Consider the following 19,401-nt stretch of genomic DNA (forward strand, 5'->3'; position numbering starts at 1 on the left):
CTGTGATTTGCTGTTAATAGATGCCAGAGAGTGTCAGGTCACAGAGCCGCTGTGATAGCCGTCTAGGAACCTGGGGTGCTGTCCGTCGTACAGAATTGCCAGACTACTGGGTCCTGTTTAATGTTAATAGAGAAACATGTATCGTTTACTATGTTGTCTCGTTTTTAGAACTGCATTTCATTATAATTGATTCTCTTAGTGATTCTCTTCATCTTAAATAATGTATTAAAAAATATGCTACAAGCTGATTCTAGAAGCTTCCATCACCTCCCCTTGCTGGGGGATGGGCCAGGTGGGTGTGCCTCAGGGTCTCCTCTGTTTGTTGTGGGAAGACTGACAGGCCTGGAGGGGATGGGGAGGCACAGGGGTGGGGCTGCCGGCGCTTCCGGGGACCCAGGGTGGGCCCCCCAGCACAGGGGGCTGCCCCCTGCTGGAGCCCCTCAGCCTCGGCCTGGGAAAGACAGGGGTGATCAGCCTGGAGGGTGCTAGCTCGCACTTTGGATAGAGGGTGTGTGCAGCAACGTGAGGGGCATTGGGGGGTGTGTGGGGCAGTAGGGGCTGCCTGTGTCCTGACACGGCTCTGTGGGAGATGCTTGGGGTGACGTCCTCTATTGTCCCTTCCCAGGGGGCTGGGGGAGGGAGGTGGCCTTTGGGTTCGGGGGCTGGGGAGGTGGGCTGGGGGCTGGGTGTTGGGGAGCCATCTGGAAATGTGTGTAGTGCTGGGACCCCGGGGCGAGGGCCGTGGCGGGGAGGGAGGTGCTGGGGGCAGCCCTGCGGGGTCTCTGCATGGGCAGCACCTGTCCCCTTCTTCCTCCCATGCTGTGCTTGTGTGCTTAGCCGCTCAGTCGTCCCTGCTCTCTGCGACCCCGTGGACTGTAAGCTGCTAGGCTGTTTCAGTCCGTGGATTCTCCAGGCCAGAACACTGGAGTGGGCAGCCATTCCTCTCTCCAGGGGACCTTCCCGACCCAGGAATGGAACCAGGGTCTCCTGCCTTGCAGGCGGATTCTTTACCAGCTGAGCCACCAGGGAAGGCCTTCATCCTGCTGGGGATGGACCAGTGGCTGCCCTGGCTCTGCTTCCCTGATGAAACAGGCTGAACTCCAACAGTGCTGGGTTTGCCTGAGGGTTGGTGGGGTGGGGACCCGGGGGTTCATGAAGTTCCACTCTGGGCTCTGGCCCCCGGTGTTTGGGGATGTCAGTGACAAAGAGGGCGGGTGTGGCCTTGATGATCCTGGCGGGAGACGTCTGGGGTCAGAGGAGGGAACAGCCTGGCCTCCTTTGGGACCCCGGAGCCTCCCCGCTTGGAGTTCCAGGGCCATGGCCCAGCCTGGGGCTTCTAACCTGGCTGGGCCTGGGCCCCACTTCAGTGAGGGGAGCAGGGACCCGTCTCGTCAGCGTGCAGCCTTCTTGCTCGCATTTCCCGCGTGCGTGAGGGAGCTGTGAGGGTTGGGAACCTGGGGTCGGGCGGGGCCCTGGAGGCCCTGAAGGCCCGACCCCGCTGCCTTCTCCTGGGGTTCCTGCGGGGAGCCCTTGGTCCCATCCCCCGCTGCCCCCGGAAGTGCAGAGGCCCGAGCTGCCTGGGCGGCAGGATTTGTGCAGGGAAGGGCTTGCTCACCGCTCCTCCCTCTGACTCAAGTCGGAACAAGTAACCTGGCTCCCCTGGCCCGGCAGCCTGGGAGGGACGCGGGCGGGCCCCAGGGAGGGCCAGCAGTCGGCCGTCAGCTCGCGGAGCCACCCTGGGTCGGAGTGCGGGGCGGCCTGGCACTCAGCCCCCTGACTGGGACCAGGGGGTGTTTCCCTGACGCCTGGACAGAAACCTGGACGCAGGTGAGGCGAGGCAGCCGGCATGGGTCTTTGGGGCGAGGAGCCAGCTTGCCCGGGAGCGCGGCCGTGGGCCCTGCTCATGTCTGGGGTACAGGGGGCGGGGGTGCTCATGGGCTGAGACGAGGCCCCACCGCAGGGTCCCTGCAGCTGGGGGGCCCCTCCGGAGGGACTGCTGCACGGCTGAGGCTTCTGTCTCAGCCTGGCGCTGGCCCAGAGTTTCACGTTCAGGGCGGGGAGTGATCAGCAGCTGGGGTGCCGTCCAGTGTTCACTGGTGAGAACGGGGCCCCAGCGGGTGAGGTGAGGTGAGCTCCCTAGATCCCAGCGGCAGCGGCAGGACCCAGGCTTGAATCCCGGGCACCGAGGTCCGTGCTCGAGTTGGGGGGCCCAGAGTGCCCGCCCCTGACCTTGAATGGAGAGTCGGGGCTCCAAGGGGAGTGTCCGGCCAGCCCATGCCCTCAGTCCCCACCATCCCCGCTTGCTCCCCACAACAGCACAGGGGCCTGAGAAGCCGGCCGAGTTGTCACCGCTTCCCAGGGCGACTCCTGAGTGGTTAATAATTAATTAGTAAGTGTGACTAATTGATGGCTTCCCTCCCCTGACCAAGCAGGCGTGCTCACCCAGATAGCCTCGGTTCGTCGCTCAGGCCAGGCTGAGCCCAGCCTCTGGGGAGGCTCAGGCTGGACGTGGGGGACAGGGCGGGTCAGGGGAGCTGCCTGCCCTCTGTCCGGCTCCAGCTCCAGGAGGAAGGAGCATCTGGGAAGGACGGGCCGGGCAGAGGTAGCTCACCCTGTGTGCCCTGGTATCGGTTGCTCTCCGAGGCATCTCTGCAGAGGGCCCACATGGTCCCACTGTGCCTCCTCTAGGCCTCCTTGGAGGACCGGAACTCCGACCTGCAGGCACACATTGGTTTAGGGCTAGACTTAGCTGATGCCCAAGGTACTCTGCCGGCCGTGCTCTGATGTGGGTCTGCAGGCTGTGCGTGGACAGCGGGGTGCTCCCTGGCCTGCTAGGCAGGGTCTCTCCCTACACCTGCCCTGCTCGGGGCGCAGCCTCCAAGGCCACCTCCTCCCCACAGCTGACCAGCCCACCTCTGCCGCGCCGCGGCATGCCCCCAGGAGAGGCAGGATAAGCTCCAGACAGAAACTCGGAAGGACTTTTGGACTGTTGCTCAATGGCTGACTCAGTGAGGAGGTGGCTGGCTCTCCTTCCAGGCCGCCTGCCGGGCCCCACCCGGCCTCCCCACCCCCGCTCCAGCCAGCAGCCGCGGGCGCTGTGGGGACAGCAGCCGCCCGCAGGGGTGGGGTGGTTGCTGGTCCCGGTGGACGCTCACCTGGGAGCACTCCTGAGCTGCACGTGCGCTCCCGGGCCAGGCAGGCAGGGTGGCTGCCACCTGCCTATACCTGCGCTTCGGCAGCTTCCGCTCTGCTCACCCTCTGCTCACACACACACACACACACACACTGAGACACATATACACACACACACAGACAAATACACACACACTCACATACCCAGACACATAGACACACACAGACACCCACATATACAGACACATACACACGAAGACTCACACGTACACCCACAGACACACACACACACCCATACACAGACACACACACCCATACACAGACACCCACAGACACACACACACACACCCATACACAGACACCCACACCCATACACAGACACACACAGACACACACACACCCATACACAGACACACACACCCATACACAGACACCCACAGACACACACACACCCATACACAGACACACACACCCATACACAGACACACACACACTCATACACAGACACACACACACACCCATACACAGACACCCACAGACACACACACACCCATACACAGACACCCACAGACACACACACACCCATACACAGACACCCACAGACACACACACACCCATACACAGACACACACACACCCATACACAGACACACACACACCCATACACAGACACCCACAGACACACACACACCCATACACACACACACACCCATACACAGACACACACACACCCATACACAGACACACACACCCATACACAGACACCCACAGACACACACATACCCATACACAGACACACACACACCCATACACAGACACACACACACACACCCATACACAGACACACACACCCATCCAGAGACACCCATACACACACACACACTCATACACAGACACACACACACCCATACACAGACACCCACAGACACACACACACCCATACACAGACACACACACACCCATACACAGATACCCACAGACACACACACACCCATACACAGACACACACACACACACCCATACACAGACACACACACACACACCCATACACAGACACCTATACACAGACACACACACACCCATACACAGACACACACACACACACCCATCCAGAGACACCTATACACAGACACACACACACACCCATACACAGACACACACACACCCATACACAGACACCCACAGACAGACACATGCGCATGCGGTGTCTCTCCTGGCTGAGGGTGTGATGCCCTGGTCTCCTCCCCTCCGAGGGGTCTCTCAGGGGTCATGGGTAGCCCAGAGCTGGCGGGAGGCTTTGGGCACCTGCCTTCGGATGGATGGCCTGGTGCAGACAGAGCAGGGGGCCTGGCTGTGGGCACACACGCAGGCCTGGCTGCGTGCCAGCGCCCTCCCCACGGGGCAGTGGGCGCGGTGTGCCTCCTGGCATGGACACTGCCCTCGCAGGTTTGTCCTCCCCGTTTCATCCCCTCCCTTCGCTCTCCTTACGGTTTTTCTGCCTGGTGTCATGGTCCCCGGGGCCCGCCCTGCTGTCACCCCCCGGGCTTCGAGGCTTCTCTGCGGGGGGCAGCGGTGGCTGTCTAGGCTGGGCTGAGAGTCCACCCAGGGCCGGGTCACCCCAGCACCAAGGCCGCCCCATCCCCAGACTCCCTCCCCCAGAGGCCGGGTCGCCACTCCGAGGCCCCGCCCTCACGCAGCCGACTAATCAGCTCTGCCTGGAAGCTCGGGGCTTTACCGCTGTCATTTTTTGTTGTTCTTTTAAAAGCTGGGGAAACTCCAGGCCACCTCCGTGTGCTGGCCTGGGCTGGGAAGGGTGTCGGCCCCTCCTCCTCCTCGCCCCCTCCTCCCAGAAGCCCGCCATGGACAGCAAGGACGAGGTCAGCGACACAGACAGCGGCATCATCTTGCACTCAGGTGAGTGGTTCAGGCCCCCCAGTCCCCGAGCCCCCGAGCCCCCGATGCCTCCATTCCCCAAGTCCACGAGTCCGGGGCTCTGGGCCCCGAGGGTTGCAGGGCAGACACCGGGCGGGCTGGAGGGCCTTCCTTGCTGGGGGTCTGGCCGGGAGCATGGGTCCTGTCTGGGCAAGTATCTGCAGTGCTCTCCCTTGGCTCCACGATCCCTCAGAAGCTGGAAAATCTTATCTGGTTGGGGTGAGGGGCTGAGGCTCTGGTCTGTGTGAGCTGGTGGGCCCAGTGGGGACTGGTCTGGATGGAGGACCAGAGACAAGAGGTGTGGGTGGTGTGTGTGCCTGCGTGTGACAGCGAGAGGGGGAGAAACAGAGAAAGCGGTCAGCGGCCGTGGATGGAGGGTGGGATGGGAAGGGTGAACCCTGACCGCGGCCGCCCCGCACCAGGCTGGTGGGGCCGCCCGTCCTCTGAGCGGTCATGGGCCACTGGGTGGCGGGAGACGAGCCGGTTTGCGGCTGTGACACAGCGCCGTGGCAGCCGGCCCGCAGTCTGGACAGGCCTGAGACTGTGAGCCCGCGTGTGCATCACCACCCGGGCTGGGGCGGGCAGGGAGGCAGCCGGGACCAGCCCCCCTGAGCACGTGGCCCTGTCCCCAGCAGGCCCGGACAGCCCGGTGTCCCCCGGGAAGGAGCTGACCCACGCCGTGCGGAAGCAGCAGCGGGCCCTGGAGGAGCGACTGGAAGCCTGCCTGGAGGAGCTGAGGAGGCTCTGCCTGCGGGAGGCGGTGAGGGCCGCTCGGCTGCGGGGTGGGGCTGAGAGTCAGGGGTCGGGCTCCGCCCCACCGCCGCTCTCCCTGGGGGGGCCGACAGCACCGCACGGGGGAGGAGCCCAGGGCACCAAGGCCCGGCCCGTGCAGAGGCCCGGCCCCGGGGAGCAGGAGGGACAGCCCTGGATGCAGGGCGGGCGGAGGTGGCGGGGGCCGGGTGGGCATGGGCCACGCACGCCTGCTGGACCGTGCTCCGCCCAGGGCTGGGCCTGTGAGAGCCGCCTGGCGCGACCTCGATCCCCCCTGCAGGAGCTGACTGGCATCCTGCCTGCGGAGTTTCCCCTCAAACCCGGGGAGAAGGCCCCCAAGGTCCGCCGCAGGATTGGAGCCGCTTATAAGCTGGACGAGTGGGCCCTGCACAGGGAGGTGAGTCTGCCGGCGCCATCCTGGGTCCCGGAGGTGGACGGCCCTGTCCCCAGGCCACCGCCCCACCGCTCGAGGCCCTTGGCTCCCGGTGGACGAGGGGCCCCGCCCACGAGTCACCCACAGGGGTCTCGGAAGCCCTGCCTGGGCAGGAACTGGAAGGGCCGAGGCCTCAAGGGAGGACGCTGGGCCAGTCCCCCCAAGGGCCAAAGGGCAGCCGCCTGGACAGGCTGATGGCTCGGCCCCGGCCTGTCTTCCTCTTTCTCAGCCCGGGTGGAGAGCCGTGGAGGTGGATCCCGCCCTCGGCCCGCCCTGTGCTGTGAGGGGTTGCGGAGCCCCTGGGCTCGTCTGCCCTTCCGTTGGACCGTTGGACGGGAATGTGTCCACCTCGGCCCCTGCCCCCGCGGGGCTTGGCTCGAGGCTGCCGGTTGGGTCCCAGGGCGGGTGTGGGGGGGCTGCCTGGGATCGCTGATCGCTTCCTCCCCCAGGACCCCCTGAGCGGCCTGGAGCGCCAGCTGGCCCTGCAGCTGCAGATCGCCGAGGCGGCGCGGCGCCTGTGCCGCGAGGGGAACCTGGGCCGCCAGGTGCGCCGGCAGCGCCAGCACGCGGTGCGCCTGGAGGAGGAGAAGCTGCGGCAGCTGCAGCGCTGCCTGGGCGAGCGGCAGGGGCGTCCCCCACCCGGCCCTGCGCCGGGCCCAGGTGAGCCCCCGTCCCGGGGGGGGCACCGCCCTCCCGGGGCCGCCCCGACCTCAGCCGGCCCCACCCCCTTCCCCAGGACCACCCCTCTCCCCGAGACCCCTCCGCACTTAGAAAAGAGCACGCTCCTCCCTTCTGCTTCCTGCTTGAAGTACACCGCCTGGACAGGGGCCTGGCAGGCTGTCCGCTTGTCTCCACGGCGTGTTCAGCCCTGCTGCCCCCAGCCCACCGCGTGGGTGGCGTGAGGCTCTGCTGCCCGCTGTGGGCGCTCCCGAGGTCCCGTTCTGAGCCTGTCTGTCCAGGGGACCGCTTCAGGGCCCATGCCTCTGCTGGAAGTCCAGCCCCACCCGCCCACCCGCCATCCCCAAAGCGCTGCGGAATCTAGGCCCACCGGGTTGGGAGCGGCCCCTGCTCTCTAGTTACTGAGCCTCAGGCCAGTCCCCGAGCCCAGACCAGTCCTTGGACGGCAGTTGGTCCAGCCCAGCGCCTCTCCTGACGGGAGGTTCTGGGCCCTCAGCACGGCTCTCTCTTTCTCCTGACCCAAGCCCCGCTCGTCGGGTCGGCCCTTGGAGGCCTCCCTTCCGATCCATCCCTGGGGCCTCTGGCCCTGGGCGCCACTCCCCCAGGCCTCTCCTGGGCCCCGGGCCTGCTGAGAGCCGGTGGCTCTGCATGGACCTGGACTCCAGGCCTCACCAGGCTCCCCAGCCCCCACCCCCGCCCCTCAGGGTGGGCTTCCTGCCAGGGCACCCGCGGAGCCCGAAGTCTTGGTCCGTGTGCGGGCCCCATGGCGGTGCGGCAGGCAGACAGTCTCCATACCATCTCAGGATTCCCTGCCACCGCGCATCGCCTCTAATTCAGGGGGGAAAGGGTGGGCCAGACACCTTGCCGGTCCCCCACAGCCAGGAGTAGGGGGCAGGTGAGGAGGGGGGACCTCCATGTGCCGGCTGACCCGGTAGAGCCAGGAGACAGGGAGCCGGCAGGGCTGGACAGCGACCCCCAGGCAGACCGGCTCTGAGGGGAGAGGCCCCCAGCCCCTTCACTTCCCGACCGCACCCGGGACGCGGCCTCCCCTTGGAAGGCAGCAGCTGACCGGCGCCGGAGCCCCGAGGGCCCACTGGGCCGGTGGGGAGCGGCCGCGTCCCGTCTGTGTGTCTCAGCGCCTCCTGTATCCCTTCTGGGCTTGCTCCATCCCGGGGCCCTGACCACGGGCCTGCGGTGTGGGCAGGGAGCGGTGTGGGGTGTTGCTCCGCTGCCACCTTTGTGACGATGACGCTTCTTGTCGGGAGTGCAGAGCAGGCCAGGACACGCCTGGGGCTTTGGCCAGCGGGCCCGGGAGATGGAGGCAGGCATGCAGCCCAGGGGGGACAGAGCCATGGGGAAGGGACCAGCACAACAGTGCTTTCACCCTCCTGATCAGAGAAACAGGCCTGCTCTCCGCACGCAGTCCTGTCCTGGCAAGGCCGAGGTCCTGGCTTCCAGCGTCCTCTCTTGGGAGCCCAGGAGGGGGTGGTTGGAGACAAGTAGTTCCTGCCCTGTGGCTCCTCTGCCCAGCCCAGCTCGCCCTGAAACAAGGAAGTAGAGAGGAGTTGATAATTACTAGCTGAAAGGTGTGGAGAAGGCAATGGCACCCCACTCCAGTACTCTTGCCTGGAGAATCCCATGGACGGAGGAGCCTGGTGGGCTGCCGTCTATGGGGTTGCACAGAGTCAGACACAATTGAAGTGACTTAGCAGCAGCAGCAGCTGAAAGGTGTTTTGAGTTAAACAGAGAAAAAGAAAACAGACTAACCAGAAAACTAACAGAAACCCACCCACCCTCTTGGTCATTCCACCAGCAACTGTGCCCGTGCCAGGTGAGGGGACCTGGCTGGCCCTCCACAGGCGCTGGGGAGCGGCCCCGTGTGGGACTCACTGCCACAGCGGGCCTGGGAGAAATGCCCCGGTGCTGATCTAACGCAGCAGGTGCTCGGGACGCCTCTGGATGGACAGTGCCCGCTGTTAGCAACACTAGTAGAATTTCTCGGATGACAGGAACTTTCCAGACCCACGGGGGGCTGTAGGGTGCTTGGATTGTGCCTGTGTGGCTGAGGGACTAAATTTTCATTTTATTTAAAATAGCCACAAGCAGCTGTTGGCTGCGGGTGGATGGTGGTGCTTGGAGGGTGTTCAGTGGGGTGACTGCCCTCCGCCTGGGGTGTCCTGCTGCTGCTGCGGGGCCAGGGGCTCAGTGTGGCCACAGCAGCGAGCAGCCCTCGGGAACCACGAGTAATCCGGCGGCGGGCAGGGGCCTCCAGCTCCCTACCTGTGCACTGTTCCTCTCAGTCCATGGGGTTCTGATGATGCAGATTTGGGCTGACGGCAGGGGATGGCTTTCTTCCCAGACCATGTAGTCAAACCCAAAACACACGACTCTCACCCCGCTGCACCCCTGGGCTGTGACAGGAGCGGTCCCACAGTGTCCCCAGCTGACACTGGTGAAACAGAAGTGTCTCGATTCCTCGGGTTTCTGTAAAAGATCAGAGGCTGGGAAGCAGGATTCAGGAGGAGGATGTCTCCCCAGGTGAACCCTAAAGCTCAGAATCGTGTCCGCTGAGCTGGTCCAGGGGCACGGTTTACAAACTACTCTGTGTGAAGGTTCTCGTTCTTCTCTTTTTAATCATTTAAGAAAATGATGATAGGTTGACGGCATAATGTCCCCAACAGCTTTTTTCTTTTTCTTTTTTTTAAAAAAGGTATCGTTTATTTGGGCTTCCCTGGTGGTTCAGACGGTAAAGAATCTACCCGCAATGCCGGAGACCTGGGTTCCATCCCTGGGGGTCGGGGAGATCCCCTGGAGAAGGGAACGGCTACCCACTCCAGTATTCTTGCCTGGAGAATCCCATGAGGGGCCTGGTGGGCTACAGTCCATTTTTTAAATGAGTGATATATTAGTGGAATAATGTCTGCAACTGTTTTTCTTTTAAAAAAACAAAACAAAGCAACACTCTGTCTGGCTGCCTTGGATCCTCACTGCAGCTCGTCCACTTCTTCCCAGTCGCAGCTGGAATCTCACTTTCCCGACAGGCTCACACCTGTGTCCGTGCACTGGAAGGTGGATTCTTAACCACTGGACCACCAGTCCCCCTACTTCATTTAAACCGAGGAGCAGAGACTGACAAGCTTCTGTAGCGGTCCGGAGAGCAGGTCTGAGGCTCCTGGGCTGTACTGTGTGGGTCACCACCACCCAACTCTGCCCTCACAGCATGAAAGCAGCCAGACGTTACGTAAAGAAACTCGTAGCTGAGTTTCAATGAAACTTTATGAAAACAGCCAATTAACTGGGTTTGTCCCGTAGGCCTGCCATCAGTCAATCCTTGTTAGAATTTTCAGATGGCTGGAAACTAAAGCCTGAAGTTTTCTGGGTCAGGACCTCTGCACGAGAAGCTAGCTAACAGCAGAGCCCGTAAGTGGTGGTGAGCCAGACTGGTCAGACTGTCTGGGTGTGAATCTGACTCAGCCACCTAATGCCAGACTGACCTGAGCTATTTTATCAGCTCATCCACACCTCTGTGACCTCAGCTATTACACGGAGACAGAGATGTAATCTCACAGGGTACAAAGCACTAAGTGGAGCCCAAGAGAAATATTAGCCGTTGGGAATTTGTCCTCATCCTTGTTCTCGAGCGTGGTTGAAAATGGTTTGTGAGTTCCGTCCGGGTCGTGTTAGGTACACACACAGTGTCTGAAGTTTCAGTCCACTCAAAGTGAAAGTGTTAGTTGCTCAGTCGTGTCTGACTCTTTGCGGTCCCATGCACTGTAGCCCATGAGGCTCCTCTGTCCATGGGATTCTCCAGGCAAGAATACTGGAGTGGGTTGCCATGCCCTTCTCCAGGGAATCTTCCCGACTCGGGTTGAACCCAGGTTTCCTGTTTGGCAGGTGGGTTCTTTACCATCCGAGCCACCAGGGAAGTTTGTTCAGGGGCAGCAGCAAATTCACGTCCTCTGACTCCTGGGTCCCCGGGCTGTGCCCATACAGACGCGCTCCCTCTGTGAGTTCTGGAGGCTGCCCTGTCATCAGTGAAGGACCTCCCTGATTCAGCCAGCCAGGCTGCCCTTGAATTGTCCCAGGACCCCAGAGTCCCAACTCCCACTCATGCTGCTCGTCTGTCGGTCTCAGGTTTGGGGTCCTTGAGTTGCATTGTATTTGTGGTAGCAGAAGACTATAGCAAATTAGGTGAAATCTCTACAGCAGTCTAGAATGACCCTCTCTGCCTTTGCCCTCCCCAGCCTGGAAAGCCTGCCAGCGAGGGGCCTGGGGAAGTGGAGGCCCAGAGCGTTGACAGATTCTCTGAGGCTGCAAAGCTAGTGACAGGGCCTGCATTAAAAGCAGACTTCCCGTCTCCTCAGCCCGTCTTCTGACTCTTTCTCCTTCCCAGTAATAAAGTGGCGCCCAGCCTGGTGCTGAGCTCCGGTTGGTGTTTCCTGATGGAGTGCCCGCAGGAGGGGAGGGGCAGGCGGGTCGCCAGCAGAGCAGGGGGTGTTCCTCACCCGCTCCTCTCCCCTTTGGCTTCCCCAGAGCTCAGCGCCTCGGATGACAGCTCCCTGTCGGACGGGCTGCCCCGGGAGGAAGGTGAGAGGGGCTTCGGGATTCTTGTCAGCTGGGCTCCTGCGTGAGTTTACTGGAACGTTCCCTTAGTGAGCTGGGGGGCGAGGGGCGCAGGGTGGGCCCAGAGTCTGCTCCATGGGGTTGCTGAGTCCCACGCGCACCTCCTAGCCGTGGGGACGGCCAGCCCATCACCGGTGCAGGCGCTCAGTCACCCCGGCGGGAAGGTAAGTCCCGCAGAGCCTTGGGCGCCGGGCCCCTGCTGTGGCCTAAGACTCAGCCTTTGCTTCAGTGCTCACCGTTCGCAGCCTCAGCTGTCCGCCACAGCTGCTGCCCTTTGTGAAAACAGGGCAAAACCGAGGGAATAAGCATGAGTTCATAGGCTGAGCACCCTGCCTACAAACCCTAACGATGCTGGGGGTAGGGGCGTCCCGCCCAGGGGAGGGCCCAGGCCGGTCAAGAAGACACACACACGGGCACAGCGTGACAATGAAAATAGGGAAACGGGAGGTCAGCTGCAGGAGCAAAGGAGAGAAGTGGAGTCTGAGCCAGGAGTCAATCTGCGGGTATGGGGGCGCTTCTTGGAGGAGGCAGGTGTAACATGGAGCCGTGAGGGCGTGAGTCCCAAAGGAGAAGAAAGTGTTTCGGAGCATCTGGGCCCAGAGCCATGGCCTGGCACAGTTGGACAATGGAGAAGAAAGTGTCTTGGAGCATCTGGGCCCAGAGCCATGGCCTGGCACAGCCGGACAAACAGCCAAGGGAGGGAGAGCAGGGAGCAGGCTGTGGAGGTTCTAGTTGGGCCGGTTCCCCCGCCGCTGCTCTCACCGGGTTTCTCTGACCTGCAGAGGCACCTCAAGTGCCAAAACCGCCCCCAGAGGCCCCAGATCCACCCACCCGGCCTCTCCCGCCCCAGAGCCTTGAGGGGCTGCAGCCAGCAGGCCCTGAGATGGGGGGCCTGGAGCGGGCCCCCATCCAGAACAGCCCTTGGAAGGAGACGAGTCTGGACCACCCCTATGAGAAGCCCAGGAAGTCTTCCGAGGCTGGAAGCGAGTCCAGGTCAGGCAAGAGGAAGGGAGGGCTGGGGGCAGGTGGGATCTGGGGGAGGGGGCGTGGCTGGGCACTGGTGTGGGAGGCTTTCCTCCGTGTGATGCTGCGGGCTGGCATCCCTGGGTGGAGGCATTCCTGCTGCTGACCCATCTCCAACCCCTCCACCTCCAGCAGCCCAGCCAGCACCCCGCAGGATGGGCCGAGCGCCTCCAGCCTGTGGCTGCTGGAGCCCGCCTCCTACTGTGTGGTCCCCATCCGCAGTGTTCCTGGGCAGCGGCAGGGCCGTACCAGTGCCCCAGCCACCCCTGACATGCAGGGCAGGAGGGGCCATTCGCAGCCCCTGAGGTAAGAGCCAGGCCCCCCCAGACATCCCGGGAGAGTCTAGAGGGTGGCAGCGCCCAGGGCTATGTGGGACACCCGTGGGTGACACGGGGCTTGTGTAGTGGATTCTCCTTGAGACTCTTTCTCAGGCACCTCTCAGCAGAGGCTGCGCCCCAGCGGGCAAAGCTAAGGGCAAGTCACTTACGAAGCAACTTGTTTTCTTCCAGAGACTCCGGTGTTGTCTCTTTGCATGACCGTTCTCCCCATCCAGAAGACTGTCTTGTTGGGGGGAGATAGTGTCTTGGTAGGGACTCTTGCGGTGGTCTGTGATTGTTTTGGTATTGGTCCCTGACAATGGACAGTTCACGTTTTCAGTTGATGTCCGGTTGATTCTCACTACTTGGGCAGTTATGTCCTGTGAAGTCACCACAAACCACTGCTCCCTGGGACACAGGGTCACAGCTGCTGGCCTGTCAGTGGATCGACACATAAACTTGTTTTATGGAGTTTCTGTTGAAACACACCTTATCTAATATATACCACTGAACTCGGGGCCAGCAGCCCGAGAACGAACACCCACACGGAGCTCATCTAACCCGTGTTTTCTCCATGAATCACGCCCCAGCTTCCTCATGCTCTGGACACCAGACAGCCCTGTAGCACCAGCTTCAGGGCCGACTTAATCTGTGAAATCACCTGCAGAGGCATAAAAACACGAAAGCATGACGCTAAATAGACTGTGGAAAGGGCCTTTGTGTGCAGGGTGAGAACTGAGGTCTCAGCCTGGAGAGCCTGTTGGGCAGCTCAGAATCTTCACCACCCTGTGTGTGTCCACACGTGACCAAAGTCTGGGAGTGTTGATTTGGAAGTTACAGATGCATTCGAGCAGCAGGTGAATCCACAGATACAGAACCCATGATCGATGAGCACCCACTGCGCCCTCCCTTCTGAGTCCTCTGCCCTCTGGGGCTGGTTTCAGTGACCACTGCTGGATCAGTGAGCCAGGGATGGGGGGCAGTGTTGGCCACGCCCTCCCAGGGGTCCAAGGCAGCCTCAGGATGTGGCTGGGTTCTCATGTCAGGTTAGCTTCCCGTGGGCAGCACTGAAGTCCAGCAGCGCATTTTCCAGCGTACACACCCGGGCCTTTAATACACGGCCTGTGTGCAGATCAGTGAAAGGCATCCCCTCTGGATGGGCAGGCCTGCTTGCTCCCGAGGGGCTGGCAGTGGCAGAGTGGATTCCTGACCGGCTGGCTCTCCTGGGCTGGTGTCCCGGGGAGGGCGGCTGTCCCAGCTGGCTGGGGCCACCATACAGAGCCCCTCGCCGGGCAGAAGCCACTCTCTCCCAGTCTGGAGGCTGAAGTCCAGGCCCCAGGTATTTCTCCCTTGACCTCAGCCCTGGGCTCTCTGCCCTTGATGAGCTTGTCTTGGTGCCGGGGCCAGTTTCAGGCCTTCATCTCAGATGTTTGCCAGTGTCCGCCCGGACAGATCGTGTGGATGAAATGCCACTGGACCGCTTGCACCTGAGATGGCGGAGGCCAGGAGGCAGCTGTGGCCTCCTCGCCCCCAACCCGGGCTGGCCATGCAGTGGAGCAGGAGGGGGTGGGGTGCCGGAGGGGCGTGTAGGACGCTAGGTGGGCCGGGCGATGCCTCGGTCCCCAGACCGTCAGAGGCACGGCTGACTCAGTGCCCCCCCTTCTCCCTGCAGGAGTGACCCCTTCCGCGCGGGCCCCGACGGCCGGGGTCGCAGCGCCCTCCCGCGGCGCCGCCCCACTTACTACACGGTGACGGCGCCGGAGCCCTGCTGCGCTCGCCCCGCGCCCGCGCCGCGTGCCGCCTGCCACTCGTGCTCTGAGGACAGCGGCTCCGAAGCGTCCAGCCTGTCGCACCCCACTCCGCCCGGCAGCAGCAGCCCCGACATCTCCTTCCTGCGGCCCCTCTCCCCGCCCGCGCCATCCCGCCCGCACCGCGGCCCCGCGGGCCCCCGGCCCCGGCCGCCCCCCGCCTGCCTGCGGGCTGCGCGCTACGTGGTGCTGGCGGAGGGCCGCCCGCCGCCCGCCCAGTGGGCCGAGTGGGGCCCGGGCCGCGGCGAGGACGCGGCCCCCGCGCGCTGGCAGCGCCCGCCACCCGCCCACGGCCGCGTGGCCCGGACGCCCTCGCTGCGCGACCACCCCGCGGGCCGCGGGCTCAGCAAGGCCGCCGTGTCCGAGGAGCTCAAGTCGTGGCACGAGCGGGCCCGGCTCCGGAGCGCGCGCCCCCACTCGCTGGACCGCCAGGGGGCGTTCCGCGTGCGCAGCCTGCCGCCCGGCGCCGACAGCTTTGTGCGCGCGCCCGCCCCGCGCGGACAGGTACGCGCCCCGGCCCTGCTCTCCGGGTCCTGCGGTCCCTGCTGGCCCAGCGCAGAGCCCAGAGCCAGCAGTCCGGGGGCCCGGCAGCCCTCAGCTAGGAAGAACAGCCCCCGGATGTTTCCTTGCGGCTCTGGGGAGACTCCCCTCGGGGCCTCCAAAGTTTGCCTGCTCAAGACCGCGTGCCCACGTGCGCCGGTGGAGGTTACCCTCCCGGACACCTAAAACATCTCCCCCTAATGGCTCCACTGAGGATCTACCAGACAGGCCTTTATTCGTAATCCGATGTCCAGTCCAATCACCCCCAGATTTCCTGACTTGAGGCCCCAGGACAGTCTGGAAAGGGTTTGCAGGAGGCGAACCTGTGGCCACCTGTCAGTTCCTCCCCACCCCTACTCCCCTTCCATCACCCAGCTGAGAAGCAAGCTGACCTGTGGTTAAGTGCCCAGGCCCTGGTACAAGTCAGCCTTGCCGCTTAGCAGTCAGGATGGGGTTGGTTAGTCAACACTCCCATCATGTCACCCCTTCCGTAAAGCGGGAGCAGTAAAGGACCCGTCCACTAGGGGCAGTACTGCGTGTGAAATGACCTCTGTATGGTAAGCCCTAGATGAGAGGTGTTACTGTCACCCAGGACCAGGGGCTGGGTTGGTGGGCAGCTTGTAGGTGGAGCACCCCAACATGAGATAGGGTGGCCGCCCTGGTTTCTGTGCCCAGTTTTTCTTCCTACGGAACAAGGGCACCAGGCAGGAGCCTTCCTTTGTTCTTGCCCCCTGGTACAGAGGGCTCTGCAAGGGCCATGCTCCTGAAGTCCCGACAGGCTGCTTCCTGAGACCTGGGGTTCTGGCAGGCCCCGCCAGGCCTCCCTCCCCGCCCCCAGTTCTTTGGGCCGCAGCTGGCCTCCCCGGCCTGGCAGCGCCCTGGCTCTGGTCCCAGCCGCACCCTCCAGCTGAAGTGCCTTCCCCTTCCCGCGAGCTGGGACCTGTCCTTGGCCCAGGCCCAGTGCAGCCCGATGTGCCAGATGGGAGGGTGATGAGAACTGAGCCCAGGAGAGGGGGGCAGAGCAAAGGTCAAGGTGCCCGTCACACCCTGAAAAGAACTGGGGCGGAAATGGATAGGGCCATCTCTGGGCCCAGAGAGCCTCTGGGGAGGCAGGGGCTGGGTGGCTGGGCCGGTGCTGCCGCCGGTCAGCAGCCTTCAGGGACAAGGATGGGGTGGCCGGGTGTGCTGTCCTGACACCTCGACCTGGCTAGCTCACACGCCTCTCCTTTCCTCCTGGCCTGACAGGTGCCCACGGTGTGCGTGCTCCGGAGATCGCCTGAGGGGGCCCCCGTGCAAGTTTTTGTACCTGAGAATGGCGAGATCATGAGCCAGGTGTAACCCCGGGCTGCAGACGCCCTGGCTGGCTGGTGGAAGGAACTGGTTCCCAGCGGGGCTGGGGCTGCGGCCGCCCCCTCTCGTCGCCCTCTTCAGCTCCCTTCCCCCATCGCAGGTCGATGACCTGGAGCTGAGACTTTTTTTTAATCAGTTTTTGTTCAAAAGCCCTGGCCTAAGGATTCATGTTTGTGGTTTGTCCGCACGATCCCTGTGATAGGAGGATGCTTTACTTCCCAGAGACTGGCCTACTGGATGTGAGGCCTCGCCTCTGCCTAGTGGCATCCCTCCATGTCCCAGATGGGTGGCAGGGGATGCCTGCAGCAGAGAGGGCCACGTCGAGAGCCCGCAGTGCTCTGGACAACCCCAGGGCCTCCTCCCCACTACTGCTGGGGGCGTTTTCCCTGTCCCTGATTCCCAGCGCTCGGGCGTAGGGGTGCCAGGCTGGGCGCATCCTGCCCTCTCTATTGTGCTCTGTGATGCACGCACCAAGGGCAGGGTTAAAGGTCAGTGTGTCCAGGTGGAGTCTTGTCTTCCTGAGCCCTGCTCTTTTCCTGACCCTGCGGGGCCCTGGTCACTGCACCTGTGTCCTGCAGCCCCCAGCGCAAACCAGGCCCAGGAGCCTCGGGCCCGAGGAGGCCTCTCTGGTTCGGAGCATCAGGAGGCCCAGGTAGGGGCTAACCACCTCCTCTGGGCCCCATGAGGACTGGCAGGCCCCCACCCGCTGTCGTCTTTTTGTCGTCGTCCCAAGAACCAACACTGCACACTTGCTTTTAGAAAGATGCCCCTTGTGGCGTTACCCCGGGGGCGGGAGTGTCACTGCTTCTCCCACCCGTGTACCTCTGTCCTGAGACCAGATCTTTTTAAAGGAGGGCAAGTTCTGGCTTTAGACATGGGACACTCGCCCTACAGGTGTTACTGAATTGTCCTAGCACTGAGACTTGAGGCCTGGCAGCTGGCTGTGCCAAGCTGATCTGTGGTCCAGGGCTCTTATCTTAGTAGGACCTCTGCTGCCTGGTCAGACCCCCAAATGGGGGACCCTGCTCGCAGGAGAGAGCCGCTGAGTCAAGGCCGGGAGGGGCGGGGCACACTAGGCTGACTTTGCCCACGTGTTGTCCTCCATCTGCAGGGTGGAAGCTGGGGAGACTGCCTGAGGGCCCGTTAACATCCTGACCCAGATGAGACCCACTTCTCCCATTGCCTGGGCCACCTGGCTGAGGGGTCAGGAAGAGGGAGGGGGCCTGCGGGGAAGCCTGCATCCCTGCCCTTCCTGGCCTGCAGCTTCCCAGTCTGGGGCCACCTGGGCACAGCCACCCACCCCCCAGTCCTCGTGGAGCACAGCGCTCCTTGGGTTAGCACCCCACATACGTGTGCGCCCCGCATGTTAACTTATTGCTCCCGTGTGACACCCGCTGCACTTGAGAAGCGGCTGTGTTCTCGGCTGTGTGGCTGGAGATGTGGGGTTTCCGTGCCAAATACTCCAATAAACTGTGCTTTGTGAGGCCAAGCTGGTGAGGAAGGTTCTTATGCGCCGAGTTTCCAGCTGATGGTCTGCCCAGGGTGGTCTGGCCAGGGCCCTGGGGAGCAGGTTGGTGGGAAGTGTCCTGGGCAGGATGGGAGGAGTCAAAGCTTCTGGGTCGTCCCCAACCTCGCCGCCCCACCAGGGCCCAAGGAACTGGGCTCTGAGGGTCCTTCCTGGGGAGGATGGGGCCGCAGCAGCCCCTGGGAGTCCCAAGGAGGTGATGGGCGTGGTCCGGCAGTGGGCGTGGTTCAGTGATAGGCGCTGCTTAGTGGTGGCTGCGCTCGACGAGGGGCGTGGCTAGGCGGTGGGCGGTGCCCGCTAATGGGCGTGGCCCCGCAATGGGCGTGGCTCAGCGATGGGCTCCTCCACCGCCCCGAGTGGAGGCTCTTGTGCGTAACGCCCCAGTGCCTCGACTCCAAAGCCGGAAGTGGGGGGGGTCCCGGGTCCTCCGCTGGGAGTACGGACTGCCACGTGACCTGCGAGGCGAGGGGGGCCAGGTCCACGCCCGCCCTGCAGGGGCCGCTCTGGATCCGGAGCGACGCCTTCTGGAGGCACAATCCCAGGACCGGGTGGGCCCAGAGCTGAGGCACTGCGTCAGGTGAGGGCTCCCTCCGACGCCCTCACAGCAACCCCGGGTCAGGCCAGGCAGGTGCCCCAGGCCCGAGGGGCTGGGCTTCAGGGACTGAGGCGCCCCACGCAGGGGCAGGCTCCGAAGGGACGCGGCCGGCTCTCTGGACCCCCTACCTCAGACCTGGCCCCCTTCCGCCGGGGTGAGTCACATGCTGTGGGTGCTGTGAAGAGGGAGGCCCGGGGAAATGGTGACCGGTGTCAGGAACCTCAGTGTGCGGGCCGAGGTGGGTGCGCCCCGGCAGAGGGAGCGCCGGAGTCCAGCGGGCAGGACAGGAGGCGGGAAGACATGGGCCCCCGGGTCTCCCCTGGGACGGAGGCAGGAGGCGGTTTCCTCCTGCTTAACGGGCAGGACCTGGGAAGACCTCGGGGCACTCAGCCCCCCAGCCGCAGGGCAGACAAGGACTTTGAATCGGGCCAAGGGTTGGGGGCTTCGGGGATTTCAGCAGTACAGCCTCCTGGAGGCAGAGGGCCGGGAGGCCGCCTCCAAATGAAACGTCCCCATTCAGGGAGAGCCCTGAATGAAGGCTTGTAAGCAGCTCTTGGGCAGGGGGTGGGAGGCAGGGCCCTTCAGACGGTCCCCATCTTCCCAGGGCGGGCCAGGGCGGACCAAGCTGGCACCGCTCAGCCAGTTGCCTGCCCTTTCTGGAAGCCTGACTTGGCT

General features: G+C 63.3%; 1 protein-coding gene across 1 annotated transcript; it reads left to right on the top strand.

The window, feature by feature from the left end:
• On the top strand, positions 1,601-18,095 carry C16H1orf106 (chromosome 16 C1orf106 homolog). Its single transcript, XM_018060836.1, has 10 exons — positions 1,601-1,827; positions 4,897-5,045; positions 5,699-5,823; positions 6,115-6,231; positions 6,717-6,927; positions 11,479-11,532; positions 12,351-12,561; positions 12,724-12,897; positions 14,581-15,220; positions 16,502-18,095. Exons 2-10 carry the CDS (start codon positions 4,991-4,993, stop codon positions 16,592-16,594), a joined length of 1,680 nt encoding a protein of 559 aa, XP_017916325.1. The 5' UTR covers positions 1,601-1,827; positions 4,897-4,990; the 3' UTR covers positions 16,595-18,095.

Source organism: Capra hircus, chromosome 16 (genome assembly GCF_001704415.2).
Source record: "Capra hircus breed San Clemente chromosome 16, ASM170441v1, whole genome shotgun sequence".
NCBI lineage: Eukaryota > Metazoa > Chordata > Mammalia > Artiodactyla > Bovidae > Capra > Capra hircus.